Source organism: Amblyomma maculatum, chromosome 11 (assembly GCF_055883805.1).
Source record: "Amblyomma maculatum isolate TAMU_Amacu chromosome 11, ASM5588380v1, whole genome shotgun sequence".
NCBI classification, from domain to species: Eukaryota; Metazoa; Arthropoda; class Arachnida; order Ixodida; family Ixodidae; genus Amblyomma; species Amblyomma maculatum.
In genome coordinates, this window is record NC_139354.1 from 59,426,194 (window position 1) to 59,444,513 (window position 18,320).

General features: G+C 43.6%; 1 protein-coding gene across 1 annotated transcript in view; it reads left to right on the forward strand.

Annotated features, from left to right (window-relative positions):
- LOC146173909 (phospholipid-transporting ATPase ABCA3-like) overlaps positions 1–18,320 on the forward strand; it is a 62,854-nt gene that overhangs the window by 26,166 nt on the left and 18,368 nt on the right. The window contains exons 8-12 of the mRNA XM_084585297.1: positions 3,887–4,139; positions 5,777–5,829; positions 13,735–14,176; positions 15,317–15,738; positions 17,474–17,599. Coding sequence (XP_084441423.1) covers positions 3,887–4,139; positions 5,777–5,829; positions 13,735–14,176; positions 15,317–15,738; positions 17,474–17,599 — 1,296 coding nt within the window. The remainder of the gene's footprint in view (positions 1–3,886; positions 4,140–5,776; positions 5,830–13,734; positions 14,177–15,316; positions 15,739–17,473; positions 17,600–18,320) is intronic.

Sequence of the window (18,320 nt, forward strand, 5' to 3'; positions counted from 1 at the left end):
GCACTGTCATAATACTGATAGTATGTGGCGCAGTGAAGAGAAGCTCATTCTAGTCACGCTAAAACCTTACAAAGATGGTATCAGCGATGCTATAGAAAGGAAATTCAGCATCCCTTTACCACAACCCAAGACTTGTAAGCGTGACGGCTGGAATGCTAGTCTTTTGATATAATGCTTCAAAGATTCGCAAATGTCTCCAATCTTGCTTATTGCGATGTGCCCACACATGTATTCGGCTGTCTCTGACTGAAAGTCCTCCGAGATTTATGTGGATTGTTTATAGACAAGAGCAGTAGGTTCCACCGTGCTTGAGTGGGTTGTAGAAAATACCGTTTTTTATTTACAAATTTCTTTGTCCTCAAGTCAAAAGGATTCTTTTCTACAACGCTCTCGAGCGCACTTATATGTAATGACCCATCAATTGTATTTCTTCAAACTTCTTTTAGGAGCCACGAATTCCTATACAACATGCTGCTTGAACACATTTCACATTCTTGTTGGCTTACGTTTTGCGTCCCCAAATTGGGACGATATGTTCGTTGTGAATATGATGCGAAGAATATGTAGCACGTTCGGCGATGTCAAATTTTTGCAAAGCGCATATCCTAAAATTGTCTACGATGCAAGATGCACAGATTTTATGAGATTCAACTGCCGAACGTCTATTATGCTTTTGAGACTAATACACTCCTGGTGAAGCTATGGCGCATGCTATTGAGGTGTCGAATTTGAGATTGAGGGAAGCAAACAGGTGTGCTGTCCATATAACTGATTATACTTGACATTAAAAATTCACCACGAGTTTGAAAAACATTCTGCTTCAAACTTTATCTCCGTCTCCAGATTTAAAATTGTACGTTATTTCATACTTGACCTCAACAAAATAAGAAGCAGATTGTGGTTCTCCGCAGTCAATGTAAGAAAACAAGTAGGGCTCGTACTAGCTACGCATGTACTGTATACTGCTGTTTACTTCGTATCGAAGTATACGTTTTTACAAACAAAAAAATTGTTAATGATAGCAGAGAGCATACCACAATCAAAACTTTTATTTATTTGCCCCATACGGTGCGGCCTTAAATATACAGAATGAATACAAATTCGTGGCATGCGTGAGCACCGCCATAATAAGGAATGTATTGGCACCCAGCGGGTCGTAGAATGTTGCTTGCGCTTAGGCGCAGCAGCGTAGATCCTTTGGTTTCCGGAAATTATTAGCTCATTTTGCTCGAATATGTGGAGCTTTGTAGTGCAGTATACGCTAAGGCTAGTGCTTTGTCGGTGGAATTCCCCAGAAGATTTTCACCAACAGTTTGTGGCAATGTCCAGGGCGTTGGAGGTTGAGAGAAGCGCTCCGGCGGGCAAGCTTATTAGGACGAACTTACCATGCGGCTGTCAATTAGGAGTAAGGTGTCCACACTTTCGCTTTTACGAGATTTCGAATAGACGCATCTGTGAAAGTCTCTGGCAATCACTCTAAATATATACAGCCACATGGGTACGTAGGGAACACATTATCCTCTATACGGGCTGCTTGTTATATCACGAGTTGTTTCGACACTCACGCCAAGATATTTTGTCAGAGCAGTAGAGGGTGAGCCAATCACGAAGGGCGTTCAACTAATACAGGCATTGTCTAGGGTGAAAAACAAGCAGAGGTCATACCGGTCACACACAAGTTGCTGTGTGCGATGTCAACCTAAACGTGCCTTGTAAAAAAGGAGTCTCCACAGGATGGTTCTTCAGCTTAATCTTTTATAACCTATATTGATTGAACCTGTTGTATTTTTCTGACCTGTAGAAAATACACTTTAGTCCGTTGTGATTGCGTTCTCGTAGCCCTCGGAGCTCAAAGCTCCTTTCAGGGAGGGACATTTTCAGCCCTAATGGCATAGGAATGCGAATTCAGGTCACGTCGGCTTGCAGACTTTATTATAACGTAAATGCAGTTGCAGGCATGTAATTAACGCGGTCCAGTTGTCCATTGAAAGCTTATGTTATGTTATTTCTGTACTTGTTCTATGTTGAAAATGTGGTAGTTGTTTCATTGTCATACTGTGAAACGCATCAGGAATTCGGGATTGAATAAGGTTACTACCTTTATAATTTTGTGTCCACCAACAAAGACTAGGTCCGTCTGGCTGCCTCATATTTTTCGCACATATTTTACACTGCATCTTCAGTATGAGAAGAAATATATAGTCGACTTTTTCTCGGGCAAAATGACACTGCCTTGCAATTTCCCTTTCCGACGCTTCAGTGTTCAAGTGCGCTCAACTAGGGAGGGAAGAGAGTGCATCTGAAACGGCACTTTCAGTCATTTCAGCAATGTTACAAATCCTTATTGTAATCCTTATTACAAATCCTTAATCCTTGGACACAGGCGCTTTTCCTAAAAGTAGACTTCCCAGCAGTTGTAAGTTATAATAATAAAGTAAAACCGCGAGCGTAATAGAGAGGAAGAGAGAGAGATACGTGAGTATTCATTTGGGTGGAACGTTTATAGTCGTGCAGTATGTCGCGAGAGACTGATAGAAATACATCTTCGTCGAAGGCGCCATAAAAATCTGATGGCACTAGCTTGCACACCACTCGTAGGAGGGAAGCCTTGCTAGATTGAGGTTCTTTTGACGCCGGGTGGGGAGGGGGGGGGGGGGGTAAGCAGGAATGTGAAACAATTGGGGGGTACAGCCCTATAATTGTCTCTTAGAATCAGTTAGGGACCACTGCAATGTGGCTGTGCAGGGGGAAGGGGAAGGAAGAGATCAGTAGAGGGGTGGAGGGGAAGGGGAAGGAAGAGATCAGTAGAGGGGTGGAGTGGAAGGGGAAGGAAGAGATCAGTAGAGGGGTGGAGGGGAAGGGAGGAGTAGGCGCGAAGCCGAAATAACGCACCCGCCAGGTTTAGAGGCGGAGGCGAAGGGGAGTTGCTTCCAGGAAAACTAGGAGTAACCTGAGGGCGGCACTTTGTTTGGCTGGCGCGCAGTTCGGGAACAGCATGTCACCGAGGGATGCAGATGGAAGTCCTTGATTACGGTAGCCGAGCTTGAGGGCGGCTCGGGTCTGGTGTATGGCAGAGCCCTACACAGCAAGTGTTCGATAGTCTCTCGAGAAGCCCCGCACAGCACACACGCAGTACTGGTTGCACGATGGAGGCGGTACATCCTGTCAGCAGTCCACACACAACCGACGCGGAGTCGTCATGGGAATCAAGAAAAGTCACATCGTGCGTCGAGAAGGCAGATGCGCTGGTTGGCTGCCACACGCCTGTCGGGGTGGTGGCGCGGAGCGTAGCGTGCGATGATAAGCCTCGCTGAATCGTAGTGCAGCATTGATGGAGAGATGGGCACGGAGAGGTGGTCTCTGTTTGGCTGGCTGGTCAGCGGTCTCATTTCCGCGGACGCCAACATATGAGTGGGTTCATTTAAAAACAACTTGAGACCCGCGTAGCTCCAGCTCATTGAGCTTCGCGACGATGATGAGTGGTAGGTTGCAGCATGTCTCGTGGTAGAGAGGAGACTACAACGCCGAGTAGGAATCAGACATAACAAAAATCCACCACTCCGTTCATCGGAATAAAAGGACACTGGAATATATTTAGAAACTATGCTACTTTTACCTTTACTATATTAAATAAGCAATATGTATAACAGTACTTCCTTTCAGGAAATGTGTAGAATTCAGCTAATTTACTCTGCTTTGCTTTGGTCTGGCATTTTGTTTATTTCATGGTGGAAGTGTAAAGTATAGCCTTAAAAAGTACTATTGAATATTAGAGCTGTGGATAATTTACGCAAAATGCGTTATTAGTTAATGCTGAGAGATACTGAACTAAACGACATGCATACACAAAAGCATAATGAAGATGCACATGACGACCACCTCGCAGGTGTCGGCTATAGGATAACCTTAGAAAAGGATCCGAAGACTTTCGACCTTAAGGAGGTTCTTGCCACCATCGCAAAGGCAGCGCCCGCGGCTGCCGTAGATGAAGAAAAAAATGAGGAAGTGACCATCGGCTTGAAGACATTGGATTACAGCGGCTTCCCTGATATGTTCAAGGCACTAGAGGGGGCATCACGGAAGCTTGGAATTCGCAACGTTGGAGTTTCGGTGGCCACCATGAAAGACGTCTACCTGAAGTAAGTCGATAGGAAACAAACGAATAAAATATCTAAGTAAGCCAACACATGACATAATGAACGAAATGAGAATGCTTCAACCAATATATTAAGGTATAGCTTGAACGGCTAGTTCGTGCAAAACGCCGGCGGCGTCATAGTTGGCACCGCGTGCATGAAATAGTTGCTGGCTGGGCTGGGAAAAAATAGTGTCATGGTAGTTTCTGATTTTGTGGATTGATTGGTGTGTGATAGGCGTTGAAGTTATTAAAATCGAAGTAGTTAATTGAGCATTGCTACAATTAAGGTTATTAAAGAATGGAGAAAAGGAGGATAAAAGGTGTCAAACGTGGCATCAAAGAAACGGCGATGCTTGATACCATTTAAGAAAATTTAGAGTGTAATGGTTCAGCTATGTCATTGAAATAACTTAAAAATAAGAAATGCGTTAAAGATTGCTAAACAGCTCTGAAAGAATAGAAAAGTTTGTTGATGCTATTTATTCGTGTATATTTTTTTACATTTATATATTTTTGCAATAGATAATAAATATCACGAAATTAAACAAGTGGCAACATTCTTCCATGTGTGCGTGAAACGCTCTCGATTGAACCCTTAAAGGCTGAACTTAATTGTCCCTCTTTTAAATGTTCCCTACCCGTCCAGACAAGAGGCACAAATCTTTCCACTTGTTGTAGTCCTCGCAGCACATCAATGTTGCGGCGCGTTGTAATGCAAGGGTTTGAACAGTGTTTATGTAGATACCGTTTTTAACATGATCCTGTTTACCTTGTAGTGCGAATAAGCCACTCGCAATGTGTTTGCAATGTGACGCGGCACTGTGCTGAAAATGTATCCAGGCTATGTTTCGATTTAAAGCCTTTGCCTACGCATTTCAAGGCATGAGCACTTTACAGATGATTGCCATATTTTACTCTATCCATGACCACAAAGCAGGCATCTCCAGTTTTTCTAGGAAATATGCCTCACTTTCGAGGAGTTTCAGAATCAACTAAATTGATACGGGAGCTGTAATTGGTGGCTGCAAGCCATATGAGACGCCTTGCTTATGGCTTACAAAATTTTCGTTTTTTTTGTGGCCAGGGTCTAAATTGTTAGGCTCGATAGGTTTTTGCAGTACTAAATGGAGTAACGTAAATAGTTACGGACTCCGATATTTCTATTCCGGAAGTGTCCAAGGAATAACCAAACTAATATCAAATACGGCAGTAGCATATTCGATATGGCATCGACACGTTGCGTAGCTTCAACCCTTTGTTGCAGCCGTTTATGTCTTTAAAATTATAATAATTTCATTCAGGGAAGCAATGCACTGAGCTCGATGTATTTCGAGTTCTTTATTACAGTACGTCTAATTATGTCGACTTATCAGTTATCGTAGAAAAAGGTCTAAAGATAAAAAGAAGCCCCTGGAGAAAAAGCGAAATCCTAGTTTAAAAGTGCCGTTTTTTCGGCGCAATTCAAACACGTATTTATCGTGCGAATGTGCGGGGGTTGGTATTCCGGAATCAGAGTGGACGCTCTCGACTTGCGTGGCAAGCTGAAGTTCGATAGAAATTTTTTTTTAAGTGAAAGGTAGGTAGTGTTGTGAAGTGTTTCAAGAAACGCAATTAGAAGCAACTGTCATTTTATTTCAGGATAAACATGGATTGGACGCCGGAAGGGAAAGCAAAAGATACTCCTGTGGAGCGTGAGTACACTGGATTAATTCTTTGTTTCGGAAGCCGCCTCGTCGTCTTATTTTTAGACGGATTCACGACAGCAACAGCACTTGGTTACACACTTGTTGAGGTTTAGCTCTTGTGTAATGCTTTTCAAGCCGCTGCAAACTGCTGTACACTTATATTCCATGTCGACTAACCACCTTTCCGACCGTGATGGTAAAGGAATGATATTTATTTTCTCGTCGATGATATTTTTGACCCGTACATAATATCATGTGACAAGACGTGGCATCTACGATGGGGCTTTGGCTGTCGATGATTTAATTCCATACCATATCCAGTTGCGACCTCAGCAAGAACCCACATATAACTGTGATGGGACAAGCTGCTCATGAAGTATACATGTGAGGTAAGCTGGTAGCAGCCCAAAAGGTCATGTGCAAGCTTGAATATATACTAGCCCTTCCCGTATACTGCCACTGCATCTACACTACATCTGGAGGTCACAGTCCAGTATCCACCAGCCGCAAAGTTCCCAGGGTGGCGCATTTTGGTTCTAAAGGCAACACCAACACAGTAAGTTTCAGGGGTAATTTCGACTTAAGATTGTACTAATCGGTGGTATGTTATCTTAACAGTGGTATGCAAGCGGACACCCCCCCCCCCCCCCCCCGACATTATAATCTACTCCAGTACATTATGCTACCTGGGGGCGCTCGGAGTGAAAGACATTCAAGTTGATCGGCCCCGCTCTCTCAGGAAGCATTTTTGCGGTGCGCTTGGTGGTTTGATGGGCATGAGGAGGCCTCCAGGCTTGATTACGGAACCTTCCAACGCTGACATTGCCGACAGCTCTTGATATAGCGCTTCAGAGTGGAAAGGTTTCACACCGGTACTGCCCCCGCCGCATACAATCTTCCTACAATACCGGGGACCAGGTGTGGGTGTGGACTCCGGTTCGACGCCGTATCCTATCAGAGAGGTTACTTTACCGCAGCTTAGGACCACATAAAATCATGCGGCGCCTCAGCGACGTCACCTACGAGGTGCTCCTGGACGGCCAGAATAGAGACTGTAGGCTACCTCGTCCAGACGTAGTCCATGTCTTACGAATGAAGCCGTATTTTGAGCGGTAACTGAAAAACAGCATCTTCAAACTTTTTGTTTTTGTCCGCTTATGTGCACATGTGCCTGTCTGCATTCCGCTTAAAGAGGAAGGAATGCCAGGGGTCGCTTGGAGTGAAAGACAGAGAAGTGGATCGGCCCCCCATTCACGGGACGTATTCTAAACTCTGATTGTGGATTTCCAGCTGTACTGGCTCTATTAAACTAGCCCCAGTCACCAACGTCATGCGAATAGTAGTACGTCTGGCGAAGGGGCAATTTGAGCAGCATTGGCTGCTTCTCCTTAGCAGCTATGCCAGGGGATTTGCGGGCAGCCTACATTACGCCTAAAATATTGTGGCATATGTGCAGTTTGCCTTTGTGCACTGACTACGGCCTGCGAAGGGCTCTTTGCGTAATGCAAGTGACGTCCAGTGGAAATAACTATGTCGTACTCAGGGTTAAAATGCAAGCGCTCGGTCATTTTTTTCATGTTCTGTATATTCTGTGCCAATATCGGCTGCTTTATGCCCCAAAGCTGCGCCTGTGCATGTGGGGTTCATGAGGTCTAAGGTAACATCATTCTAAACAGCAGCCGAATTATATCGATGCTGGGCAAAAGGCTCCTGTACCAGCTGCGGCCACTTCACCTTTGCAAACTTCCTAACCTCGTTCACCCAACAAACTTTCTATCATCTACTGCTACGCTTTCCCTTGGAGTCCAACTTCTTACCTTTTCTGACAGTCCAGTGTCCTCTGTTCGCACTACATGACCTGCCCATGTCCATTTTTCGCAGATTTTGACTGGAATATCATTGCTCGTGCTTATTCTCTGGATAGCTCCGCATGTTTCTTGTCCTACATTGGCCCCTATTTAATGTACAAGCAAAACGTACTTCTTTGTAGTCCTGGTTAACCGAACCATGCCTGTGTCTAGCATTTAGTGCACAACCTCTGAGCACTTTAAGATTTCCTTGCTGTGACGTCATCCCATATCTGCTGTACGCGAGTGTAAGCATCATAGTTTGAGCCAAATTTTTGTTTTGGTGCACATCGGCTTTGATTGGCATGAAAAAGCGGCCGGCAAGCTAACATGCGTGCTGCACGTGTCTCCTGTAGGTGCTCCAAGGGCGGGTGCAATAGAAGGGCAGCACAAACTACGTAGGAAACACTTCGTCAAGCCTAATTGGCGCTCACACATAATTCCACAGTAGGTCCTCCATCAACTTTTGGACGGCAAGAGTAGGGGCATGCTTACATGTTTCTTACATTTCGTACCTTCATAAGGTACTGGGGTTCAGTAGCATAAAGGTGGTCTCAGCAGACAAAAGGACAGCCCTAATGTGTCTGCCCTCATAAAAGGCGCTCAGGGTATATATCGGCCGCGGCGGGGCTGCAAAACGACCATAACCACGTGCTTGCCCCCGTCGTTTTCTTCTAAGAATTACGTTGGGCTGCTTTATAACAAGCTTATGTCTTAAACCTATTATTTCCCAAGGATACGACGAGTGGACTCGGGTCTTGAGCTGCCCTTTAAATAGCAACTTCGGCCCCTTAAGTAGAGTGTGTGAAGGCCAGATTGAGCTTCCCCTTTTAAAAGCGCAACAACTGGTCCCATTTTTTTATTGGTTCAGCAAAAAGAAACAAACACAAATGATACAACTCGGGGGATTCTCATAGTACGTCTAAGTAAGGACCGTGGGAGAACCCCGTTTGAGAAAGCTGCATTTGTCCATTGTGAGACTCATAAGGCTGTTTGTTGCCAGCCCAGCTGGTTTAAGATTGGCTTGCAATAAAATCCGGCATTCGTGGACGTGCGATGCAATATTTTTGCGCAATGTCATAGGTGAATATTCAGCCACACCGCAGAATAGTAGAGCCTAGATGCATAATTAATAATATCACCCCGTATTCGACATGAATTACTAAACTCACTCATGGTTCTTGCAAGCACTGAAATCTCATGGGCTATTTCACATTTCATTTGGATCTAGAATAAATCCTTTGGTGCCGGGCATCCACACCGTGCTCTCGTATTGGGAAACCCAGGCTTTCGACCGTGGGCCACAGTGCATGAAAGCAGAGACGGGCAAAATTATTAAAAACATACAAGCTCCGCCTTTAAGGGTGTAATATGATCTCGTTACTGGCTCCTCTCAGTTGTTCTTCTTGCATATCTTCGGCTGCATACAATACCTTTGCTTAATAGCTTAATTCTTCAGGCTTTGGTAGTCTCGTGATGTGCGATGTCACTATAAATAAAGAATCTGAAATGCACGCGGGACAGTTCACAAAGGCTTTGTTCCTAATTAGATTATTCTTAATATTTGAAACGTTATTGACCAAACTAACTCCATAATGCTGCTTATCCTCCTCACAGTTTGATTCTACTCTAGCTGATTACGTGAAAGAGCACCCGCCTTAGAGAATAAACCTTTGTTTTTATTAGACTATGCAGACATGGTACATAATAGACATGGTGGTTCGCACATTTGCATACAGAGCCTGGTAGCTTGGTCGCATTCCTGTCTGTCTTGGATCGCCACGGCCTCACTGGACAAAGCTAAAATGAGCCCAAAGATTCATAGAAGGCTGTATGTATCCGCAGATGAACGTCAGCCTCGTATTATTTTTGGGTTCAACATACGTTCTACATTTCCTCGCGTTGAGCTGGCGCTTGAACCGGAAGAACAATTTACATATTCTTGCTAATAGGCCGCTGCATTTGGATGGAGGCGAAGCGTAGAGGCGTTCGTGTGCTTTGCGATGTCAGCGCACGTTAAAATTTGCCAGGTGTTTGAAATTACTCTGTAGTCCTCCACTAAGGCTAATCTTTATCTCATTCTATTTTCACTCCCACATTCCTCCCTTCCCTTACGGCGCTGTCCAGGTTTCCACAGCACGTGTGACAGATACGGTGCCTTTCCTTTCCTGTTAACCATTATTATCATATTGCTGCTAATAGGTAGATACACAACAATAAGCGCAGAGGTTAGGTCCAAAAGAGTGCGAAAGATGGTACAACGATCACCCTGGTTGCTGTAGACCAGAGCAAAATGTTACTGTAAGCCGAATGTGTTATTGCATGGTGTCTAGCATAGTTCATCAAATCCGACACTATCTTTCATACCTTGGAACGCATCGTTGAAACAAAGAACATCAATCAACGCAGTTAGGCAGCGTTGAAAATTCCACGCACCATTTTCAGGCGCATGCTGCTCTAGGCCTCAAGACGCCGCGCCGGTGTAGTACAGTTTAGTACAACGCGATCTCTTTCCACGTTGACTAGAAGTGATCGTCAGCACTATAATAGCAGTTGCATACTGGTGCGCTCTAATTTGTCTGTGTTTAGAATAAAGTTATCAGAGTTACAGGTAGTCATCTGCTTCCTTATAATAAACTGAGTTTATAGCAGCCATTTCAGCTCCTCCCGGCGACACTCTGATAATAGGGGGCCAATGCTGTTCTCTTTGCGCTGCTCCATACCAAACTAGACAGGTTGGACTTGCGAAGTAATATAATTTGTTGTACCATGTTTTTGATGGTTACTAGTATGTTATGTTAGCTGAAAGTGAACAGCCGAACAGAAACATAATGAATTGGGCAAGGAGTAATCTGAGCTTCTTGGACCACGAGCACCAGCCTGTGTTTCGTCTTTGCAGGCAGCCCAAGGCGCCTGACCAGTTATGCTGTCATTGCATTCAGATTTTTTCTGCTGCCTAATATGTCCCAACATGGAGTTGGAAGAATCGCTTATCTTATAGTGAATTCTTATAAGGTTGTAATATCCTTACATGCAACTTGGTAGATTGCTTCCTTTGATTACTAGTACAGATATAGGGAGAATGTACGTTGAGTAAGCACTGTACGTGGTACATAGTTCACCTGCAAGACAGGTATTCCGCACATAATATATGCGGTTCAATAGAAATCATTCATAATATATTGTGCTGAGAAAAGTGTTTTCATGGTCGGCTTCGAACAACTTAAACCATAAGGGGCAAAACATCTACAGGCCCATCAAGGGTGATGAAGCGCTTTCTTGCATTGATCCCGCATTACGTTGAATGTGCGGTAAGTCTACACACAAGTGAATGATACGGGCAGCATACCAGCATGTGTAGTCCGAACTTCGAAGCCGCTTACTGCAATAACAGGACTGTGTCGCAGTTTTATTTGCCTAAAACTTCCCGGTATGCGTGTTTTCTCTTGGGTATAGAGCCGATATTTATTTGCGTATGACCTTTAACACCTTTCATCTGATCGACATGTATTGATTGTAAAACTATTACCTTGGCCGCCCTTGCAGTATTTATGTGACATGCATTCTGGACCACTATGGTCAAGCATAATGTTGGCTTGCTCCAGCACTTTTGTATTTAAGGGACTGCAGTAAGCGCCTAAAGGGCAAGAAAAGTTCTTTGTTTGGAGTAAATAAATGAATCGCATGAAAGCATGAAGCATGGCCTTTTTGCTCTAGCATTTAAATCGATACCTTTCCCACTCAATGAAGCTTATTCATTGTAGTACACACTACTTTGCACAACACAAGGGAACACACACCCTGCCCTATATTTACGTTACCTATTTAGGGTGGCGTTGTCTTTGTGAAATAATTCTTGGTATAAAAGCAACACCACAAAAGCTAAGCGGCCCAATTGTTCGTTTCAGCCTCGGGCCAAGCAGATCGGGAGGGGCGTAAGTGAGGGCAGCGACAGAATTGCAACAATGATGACGCATATAGTTTCTTCACAGTTCAGGTGTGATGAAAAGACTGAAGTCTCACGCAAATCTGTGAGCAGATTACGTTATTTTTAGCTCTAACATTTGACTACTGCGTATGCCTAACATACAAGTGACATAGAATCCAACGTTTGAATTTTTTTTTGAACTCCTCCATAAACAATTTAAGATATCCATATGGCACTTTTCCAGCTCTCGCTGTCAGTATACTCAATGTATGGCTTCAACACTGTGCGGTACCTCGTGTATATCAGTGAACGTCTCTGTTTCATGAATTCCCAGGCATAGACTGGCACTTGAGAGATACTATGACAAATTTTTTTTTTTCCGTCTCACCGATTATTGCAGGCACTACTACTGCGTGCCTAAGGAGATAATATAGGCCGCAACGTGTTCTTTATTCCTAAATGATATCACTCCGCACATTCGTGATTTTATACCATTTCGCCACAGGCCATTATTGCCACCGTTTATCGCCCCGATTTCTCTTTATTGAGAAGAGAAACTAGAATCCCAGGCAACACCGGCAATGCGCACGAGGAAGACAGAAGTAGGGATAGAACTGAAGCGCTTGAGGCTTACACGAAATAAACCGCAAAAATTGTAACACAAAATGTTTTTGCATCTCACTTAGAAATGAACACACCTGGAAATTGCAGTTGTCTGCTGAAAAAACGGTATGAAAGCAGAAGGTATCACCACATGAGCAAGAAATAAGAAAACAAATACCATCTGCATGATTAAAATTCACTGCAGTTCACCAAATTAACTTTTGTCGCAGCTGCGGCTCTTAATTTTTACCTATAAGAGTCGCAGCTATCATTCACAACAAAGTGCAAATTTTGTTGTCTAGTTTTCAGCACTGCATGACACCTATTATATGGTACACGGCTTAAAAATAGCGTCAAATATTTGTGAAATTTAAGATTTTTTTTATTAATGACATAAGCTTCAGGATGACATGCCTTGGGCATAACGGCTTCAGCGCTGAGGTTGACATCCCATTAGTATTTGCTCAGAGCCTAATATAGTTTCCCTAATACGCTCACGACAGTCTTACAGTGTGTAGGGAACCAATGTTAGGAAAAAATAATTCTGATTGCCGGTTTTAAGGACATGTCATCTCGGCACGTTTTAAGAACTCTCGACAAACAAAGTGACCAAGAATGTCTGATATTATGTTGGACTTACATAGTTCTTTTGGGGAAAGAGCGATGACCTCTAGCAATGAACCTTAGTGACCAGTCCTCAGTGTCGTATGCAGTGGTAGTGTGAATGTGCGCCCAGAACTATGTCGTGTTTTAATCAGAAGATAACGTTTACAGTCATCCCACTGAAGCTGTTATTCCTCATCAGTGCTCCACGATTATTCAGCACTACTTAGTTTGATTTGCATTAATTCAGTTCCGTCCCAACAGACCCCGCTCGCGTCTAAAAATTCCATTTTTATTACTACTCTTCTATTTACAAAATCATTCATATGAAGGCTACATGCAGAGTCATGAAATAACTACACGTGCAAAAAGTAAAATGCTAACTATATTTTCTGCCATCAATGCTGTTTCCTGTGAACAGTGGGACCACATAGGTCACAATAATGACAGCCGAAGTGGTTGAACTGTTTAAGTACCTACTTTCGGCGTTCTTTATCGCCTGTAGGCATGAAAAATAGGAACAACGGTGTCAAGCATTCCCTAAAGCCGTTTAATTGTTGTACTCGGCGCACTTACGTGCTTGGTTGAATCTAGGAAAATGAAAGTCTTTTCTCCTGAATTTGCTTCTCTTAACTATGTGAAATGTTTGGAAGCCAAATGTTCTTCATTCTGAGTCCAACTGTGCGATAATAACGCATCCCTAGTGTTACTAAACCCTTTATGGTTTCGAAATTTAGTCCGTGCCATTCAGCTCTACAATATTCAGGCATACCGCAGACGTCATGCTATGCAACTTGAAAGCAGTCCCCATAATCTCCACATCACAAAGAGTGTATTCTTACATCCAAGTCGTCGGATGCCGCACTCTTCGGTAGCTAAGGACCGTAGTGGACAGTGATGTGATGGGCGTGGAATCTCTTCAATTTACAGAAAAAGATATCGATGCCGTGACAGTGCCAGTGAAGAAGCAGAGAACAATGTGCGGGGTGTTCATCGCCTTGTTCATCAAGCGGTTCCTAAGCCTGATCCGGAGCTGGGAAATCTTCCTTGCCTACCTGGTATTGCCCCTCGTTCTGCTGTCCTTGATATCCTGGAAAATCCCTGTGCCTTCTTTGCGGAGCCTGCATGATACCGAAAGTATAGACATGGTCATTCCTTTAAGCCTCTCGGTTCACTACCGTGGGCACCCAATTGCTTTTGGCGAGTCACCGGCCACCAGCATAAGCAAGAGGTTACAGGTCCTCATGGAATCCGAGGGCGCCAGCATCAGGAAGCTAATGAACGTTACCAGGGAGCTGGGAATGATGGCGAAAGAGGACCTTATTGGGTACCTCTCCACTTATCCCATGGCAGTGGAGTTTTCAAATGGCAGGTAAGTATCTCTCCTTGACTTCTGGGTTTTATGTCACCCCTACTGTAGAAAAGCAACACTTCACCGCAAATGAGAGGTCCTGAGTTTCCTTAGGTGCGAAAATATGATATCCATTCTGCCGAAGTTTGGGTGTTCAGTGACTAGTTGCTGAGTCTATTGACGCTTACATTTGTGCACTGGGGATTCGCATCAACCCTGGTTCAACTGCATCATGTGTTTTTAAAGGGTTTTGATACACAGTTTTGGGAGACTGGTCTTCAATGCTTTTCAGTTGTGGTAAAAAGCGCAAAACTTGGTTCTAAATTTTTATGAATAAGCTAGAGTCAAGCACGCTGTTTTAATGAAAATAAGTTACCTGCTTTGAATCTAAATAATAAAATTGTAAAGCAATGCATTAAGGAATGTAAATTTGCAACAAAAAAAAAACAGAACAACAAAAGTCACAGCAACTGTCTTTATTACACGTTGTATTGAATGAACCAGAATAATTGCTAAAGGTCGGTTATTTCATGTAAAGAAATTTTACCTTGATATTCGCTATAGCCCTACTTCTTCAAGGATATAAATGAAAAAACTTTTATGTGAAGCCTAATTTATCCAGTTCAGTAGATTTAGTGCACAGGCATACATGCCAGTTTCACTACAGTTTTATTTCTTTTAATGATTATTAATACAATGTTCGCAATCAGAAACGGAGCAGCATTTTCCAAAAATTGCGTTCGTCCTTTAGCTTTTTCTTAACTTAAAAGCCCCTGGGGGGTATTTTTTGCCGTAATCTTTGTTGCTAGTTTTAAAAAACCATTTCACCTTGCTTGCCTGTAGACTGGCCGTATTTGGAAACCAAGCAGCTTACTTATACCACTCGAAATTTTCGTGCCGTTGTTATAAGCAAACAAAGCCACTGCCAGCGGAAGAGCGACGCGAATGAATGCACTTCCGAATGAACGTTTTGCATATGTAAACACTCAAGGAAGCGTAGCCCTATATACGATTTTCTGCGCGTTTTGCGATGGAGGGATGTGTTGCTGTTTTGCTCGGGCATACTTGTGTCGTAGCTAGCAAAACGCTAATTTATTCCTTGCTACAAGAGCTCGCTCTGAAATGAGCACTAGTAATTGTTCGCGCTCTCGCGCGTTCCAGCATCTCTCTAATGCAGAATCCCACAAGTTCCATTTCTCTTCCTCTCCTGCTGAACCTCGTGGCAACTTCCAATCTGCGCGAAGCCATGGCAGATCCAGTCGCACACATATATGCCAGCATCGGCTTCATCCAGAAACCGTCCTTCTCACCTATCTTCACCATCTTGGTCAACCGCTTCAGTGTCTGGTTCTACTGGGCCACAGGTCCTGCATTCACCTATACGCTGGGCTTTGCCGCTTATGCTGCCTTTCCCGTACCTGAGCGCCTCAGCGGCGGCCGCGACGTTCAGCTCATGACCGGGATGTCGGGGGCGGCGTTCGTGTTCGCGCACTTCGTGTTCGACCTTATCTACCATGCGGGTTTCTCGGGCACCTGGGTGTTGGTGCACCACAGCTTTGCAAAGTACTCGGTGGAGACAGCTGGTGAGTACTCTTTTCAACAATCCGACAGTTGTGCTAACAACGCTGGTAAAGCTAACAACGCACGTTCTTCCAAGTGTGCGCCGCACAAGCAGCGTTTGCCTGGTCAGGACAGGATGAGCGTGAGCTCGCAACTAGAATTTTGTACGGAAAGGTATATAATATAAGATCATTTGTCATGGAGCGAAAACCATTAGGGTAAGTATACAGGCCTCATATCAGTGAACTAACAGGAGAACAGAATTGCCTCTCTGGCTATTAAAGGGACACCAAGGACACCCAAATATGCTATCAAAATGTAATAAACTACATTTGGCGACACTGTCGCCGCATATCCGGCAGCAAAGCATCGAAATATTGCTGAGATATTGAGATAAAAGTTTAGGTTTGTTTTGTTCCCACCGGTCGAATTCAAACTGTTTTCTCCTACTACGTAGTATGGTAGGATGACGCACACTATGACGCAAAAGGAGACTCCGTGATTGCTGGCGCGCGGGGAGCGGAGAATACTTCGCAGGTGTGTGCCGTGGTTATGATCTTCATTCGATACGCACTTAGGGTAGGCGCATCTGCTGTTCCAAGCACGTATTTCAGGCGCCGCAGGTCCACAACGATACTATCTGAGCACGCACAAAGTGCCTTAGCCGGAACGTAACCGAAACCATCCTTATTCCATGACCGAAACTGATGTAGACGCCTGTGGCGCCGCCAAGCATATCTTTATATTTGCCTTGCAGCATTTACCTTGTATTTTCGCCGCTGTTTACTTGTGATAAGATCATGTTATCATATTTGAGACAAAACCTACTACCGCATTCAAACGGGCAACGTAATTCGTATTGTCAGCCTCCGGGATCCTTTGCGCGTCACGTGATTTGTAGTTTCGAGTCTCGGAAGTTTTGGCTGTGGTGGCGATACCTCTTTCCTGTTCTTCCTCTTTACTACCTTATAATAGCTCTGATTTCAGTAAGAATGGCTTTTGTGTAACCAGGAGCTGACATTCTATCGATGCAAGCCCATTTCATTTTTCTGTTTAGTGTCCCTTTAATTCTTTTTTAGCATGTTTTGAACATTTTTGCTTCTAAAATGAAAATGTACAAATTTACAAGCGTTCATCTTCCCCACGCCCCTCTCTTTTCGGGCTACTGTGCATCTATACGCCGATTTAAATACTTATTTCAAGAAGCTATCAGGCATGGTAGTGCGCCACTTATCTTCAGATCTGTAAACCCAATTTGCTTCAACTATACTATAATCTGTGCTGGCTTAGCAAATAATCGTTTAGCAATTTGATAGCAATATTTTCGGCTAGCAATTTCTTGGGTAGAAATAAAAAACGTAAGATAATTTTGTCTTCTTTAGGCTTCCAACTTACCTGCAATATTTTCGGATTTCACATACATGGACTGCACGTCACTTCAGTGCAAGAGTATGTATTGAATATTAAGAAAAAACTTATCTTATGCTCGAAGCAACCGGGTCGGCAGTGACAACAGTGACAAAATCTATCGAGCGTCGGCGAGCGTGTGATGATTTGTTATCTTTAATGTTTCCTGGTGACCGATCGTGACAACTTGTGCAGAGTAGTCCTGGTTCGCATCTAGAGACGCTGTCTTATTACGCTCTCAATGTATAAGTTCTTTCTTCTCCTGCCACACATTTTATATAGTTAGTCGTACTCGGAGGCAAACCTAATTTGCCATTTCAGTACTGTTCTAAAAATATCATTAACTTCCAGGAAGCTTCTACGCCGCGTTCCTCATCGCCGGACCTGCCGCTATTGGAATGGCATACGTGTTGGCTGAGAGGGCGGCTTCGGTGGGCGGGGCCGTCTCCAGTCTCCTGCTGTGGGTATTCCTTGGAGGTAAGTTGAGAGTTCGATCAAAAAGTAAATCTTACAATCCCTTCTGGTTAGCTCAAGTGAGTATTAAAAGCAGTTTGAAACTAGTGATGCCTCAAGACATATTTCTTGCGTCGGGGATAAATGGCACGCTCCGTTTCTGTAACTCTGTAATGTTTGGAGCCGGAAAGATTTAAACATGTATGAGAAAAAGCTATCTCGGCCGAGAAAGCGACTCAAGTCAACGTTAGTGCCCTTACAAAATATTTCTCTGTATAAAACTGCTTCAGCGTGCAGCTGGAGCTGTTTATCATAGTTGTTCTCAAATGCAATCATTGTTATTAGAAAAGAAATGGGAAGGCCATGCTTGACAATACGTTATTTTTCTCAGGATTGCAACGAATAATTTTTATCTCTTCAATTATTGTTATTAGAGTAGAAGACACAGGAAGGACTATACACGACCATAATTGTTTTGTTTTTTTTCAGCATTGCAACGAATATTTTGTATCACTTTGGAAGAAGACTCTTTCCCCCTGTATAACTCTTAAAGTGCAGTTTTCAGCGTTCCGTGAAGGAAGGGGCGTTACTTTGAAAGAATGGTCAAAATGTGTTTGTGGAGTTACCATGCTTTCTAATTTGCCTGAAGATAGAAATAAGCGGCACGAATATCTGGCAACAACAGCAGGACTAATTTGTAGATTTGTGATTTTGTTTTCATTTTTAGTTTGCCAAAACAGCCAGT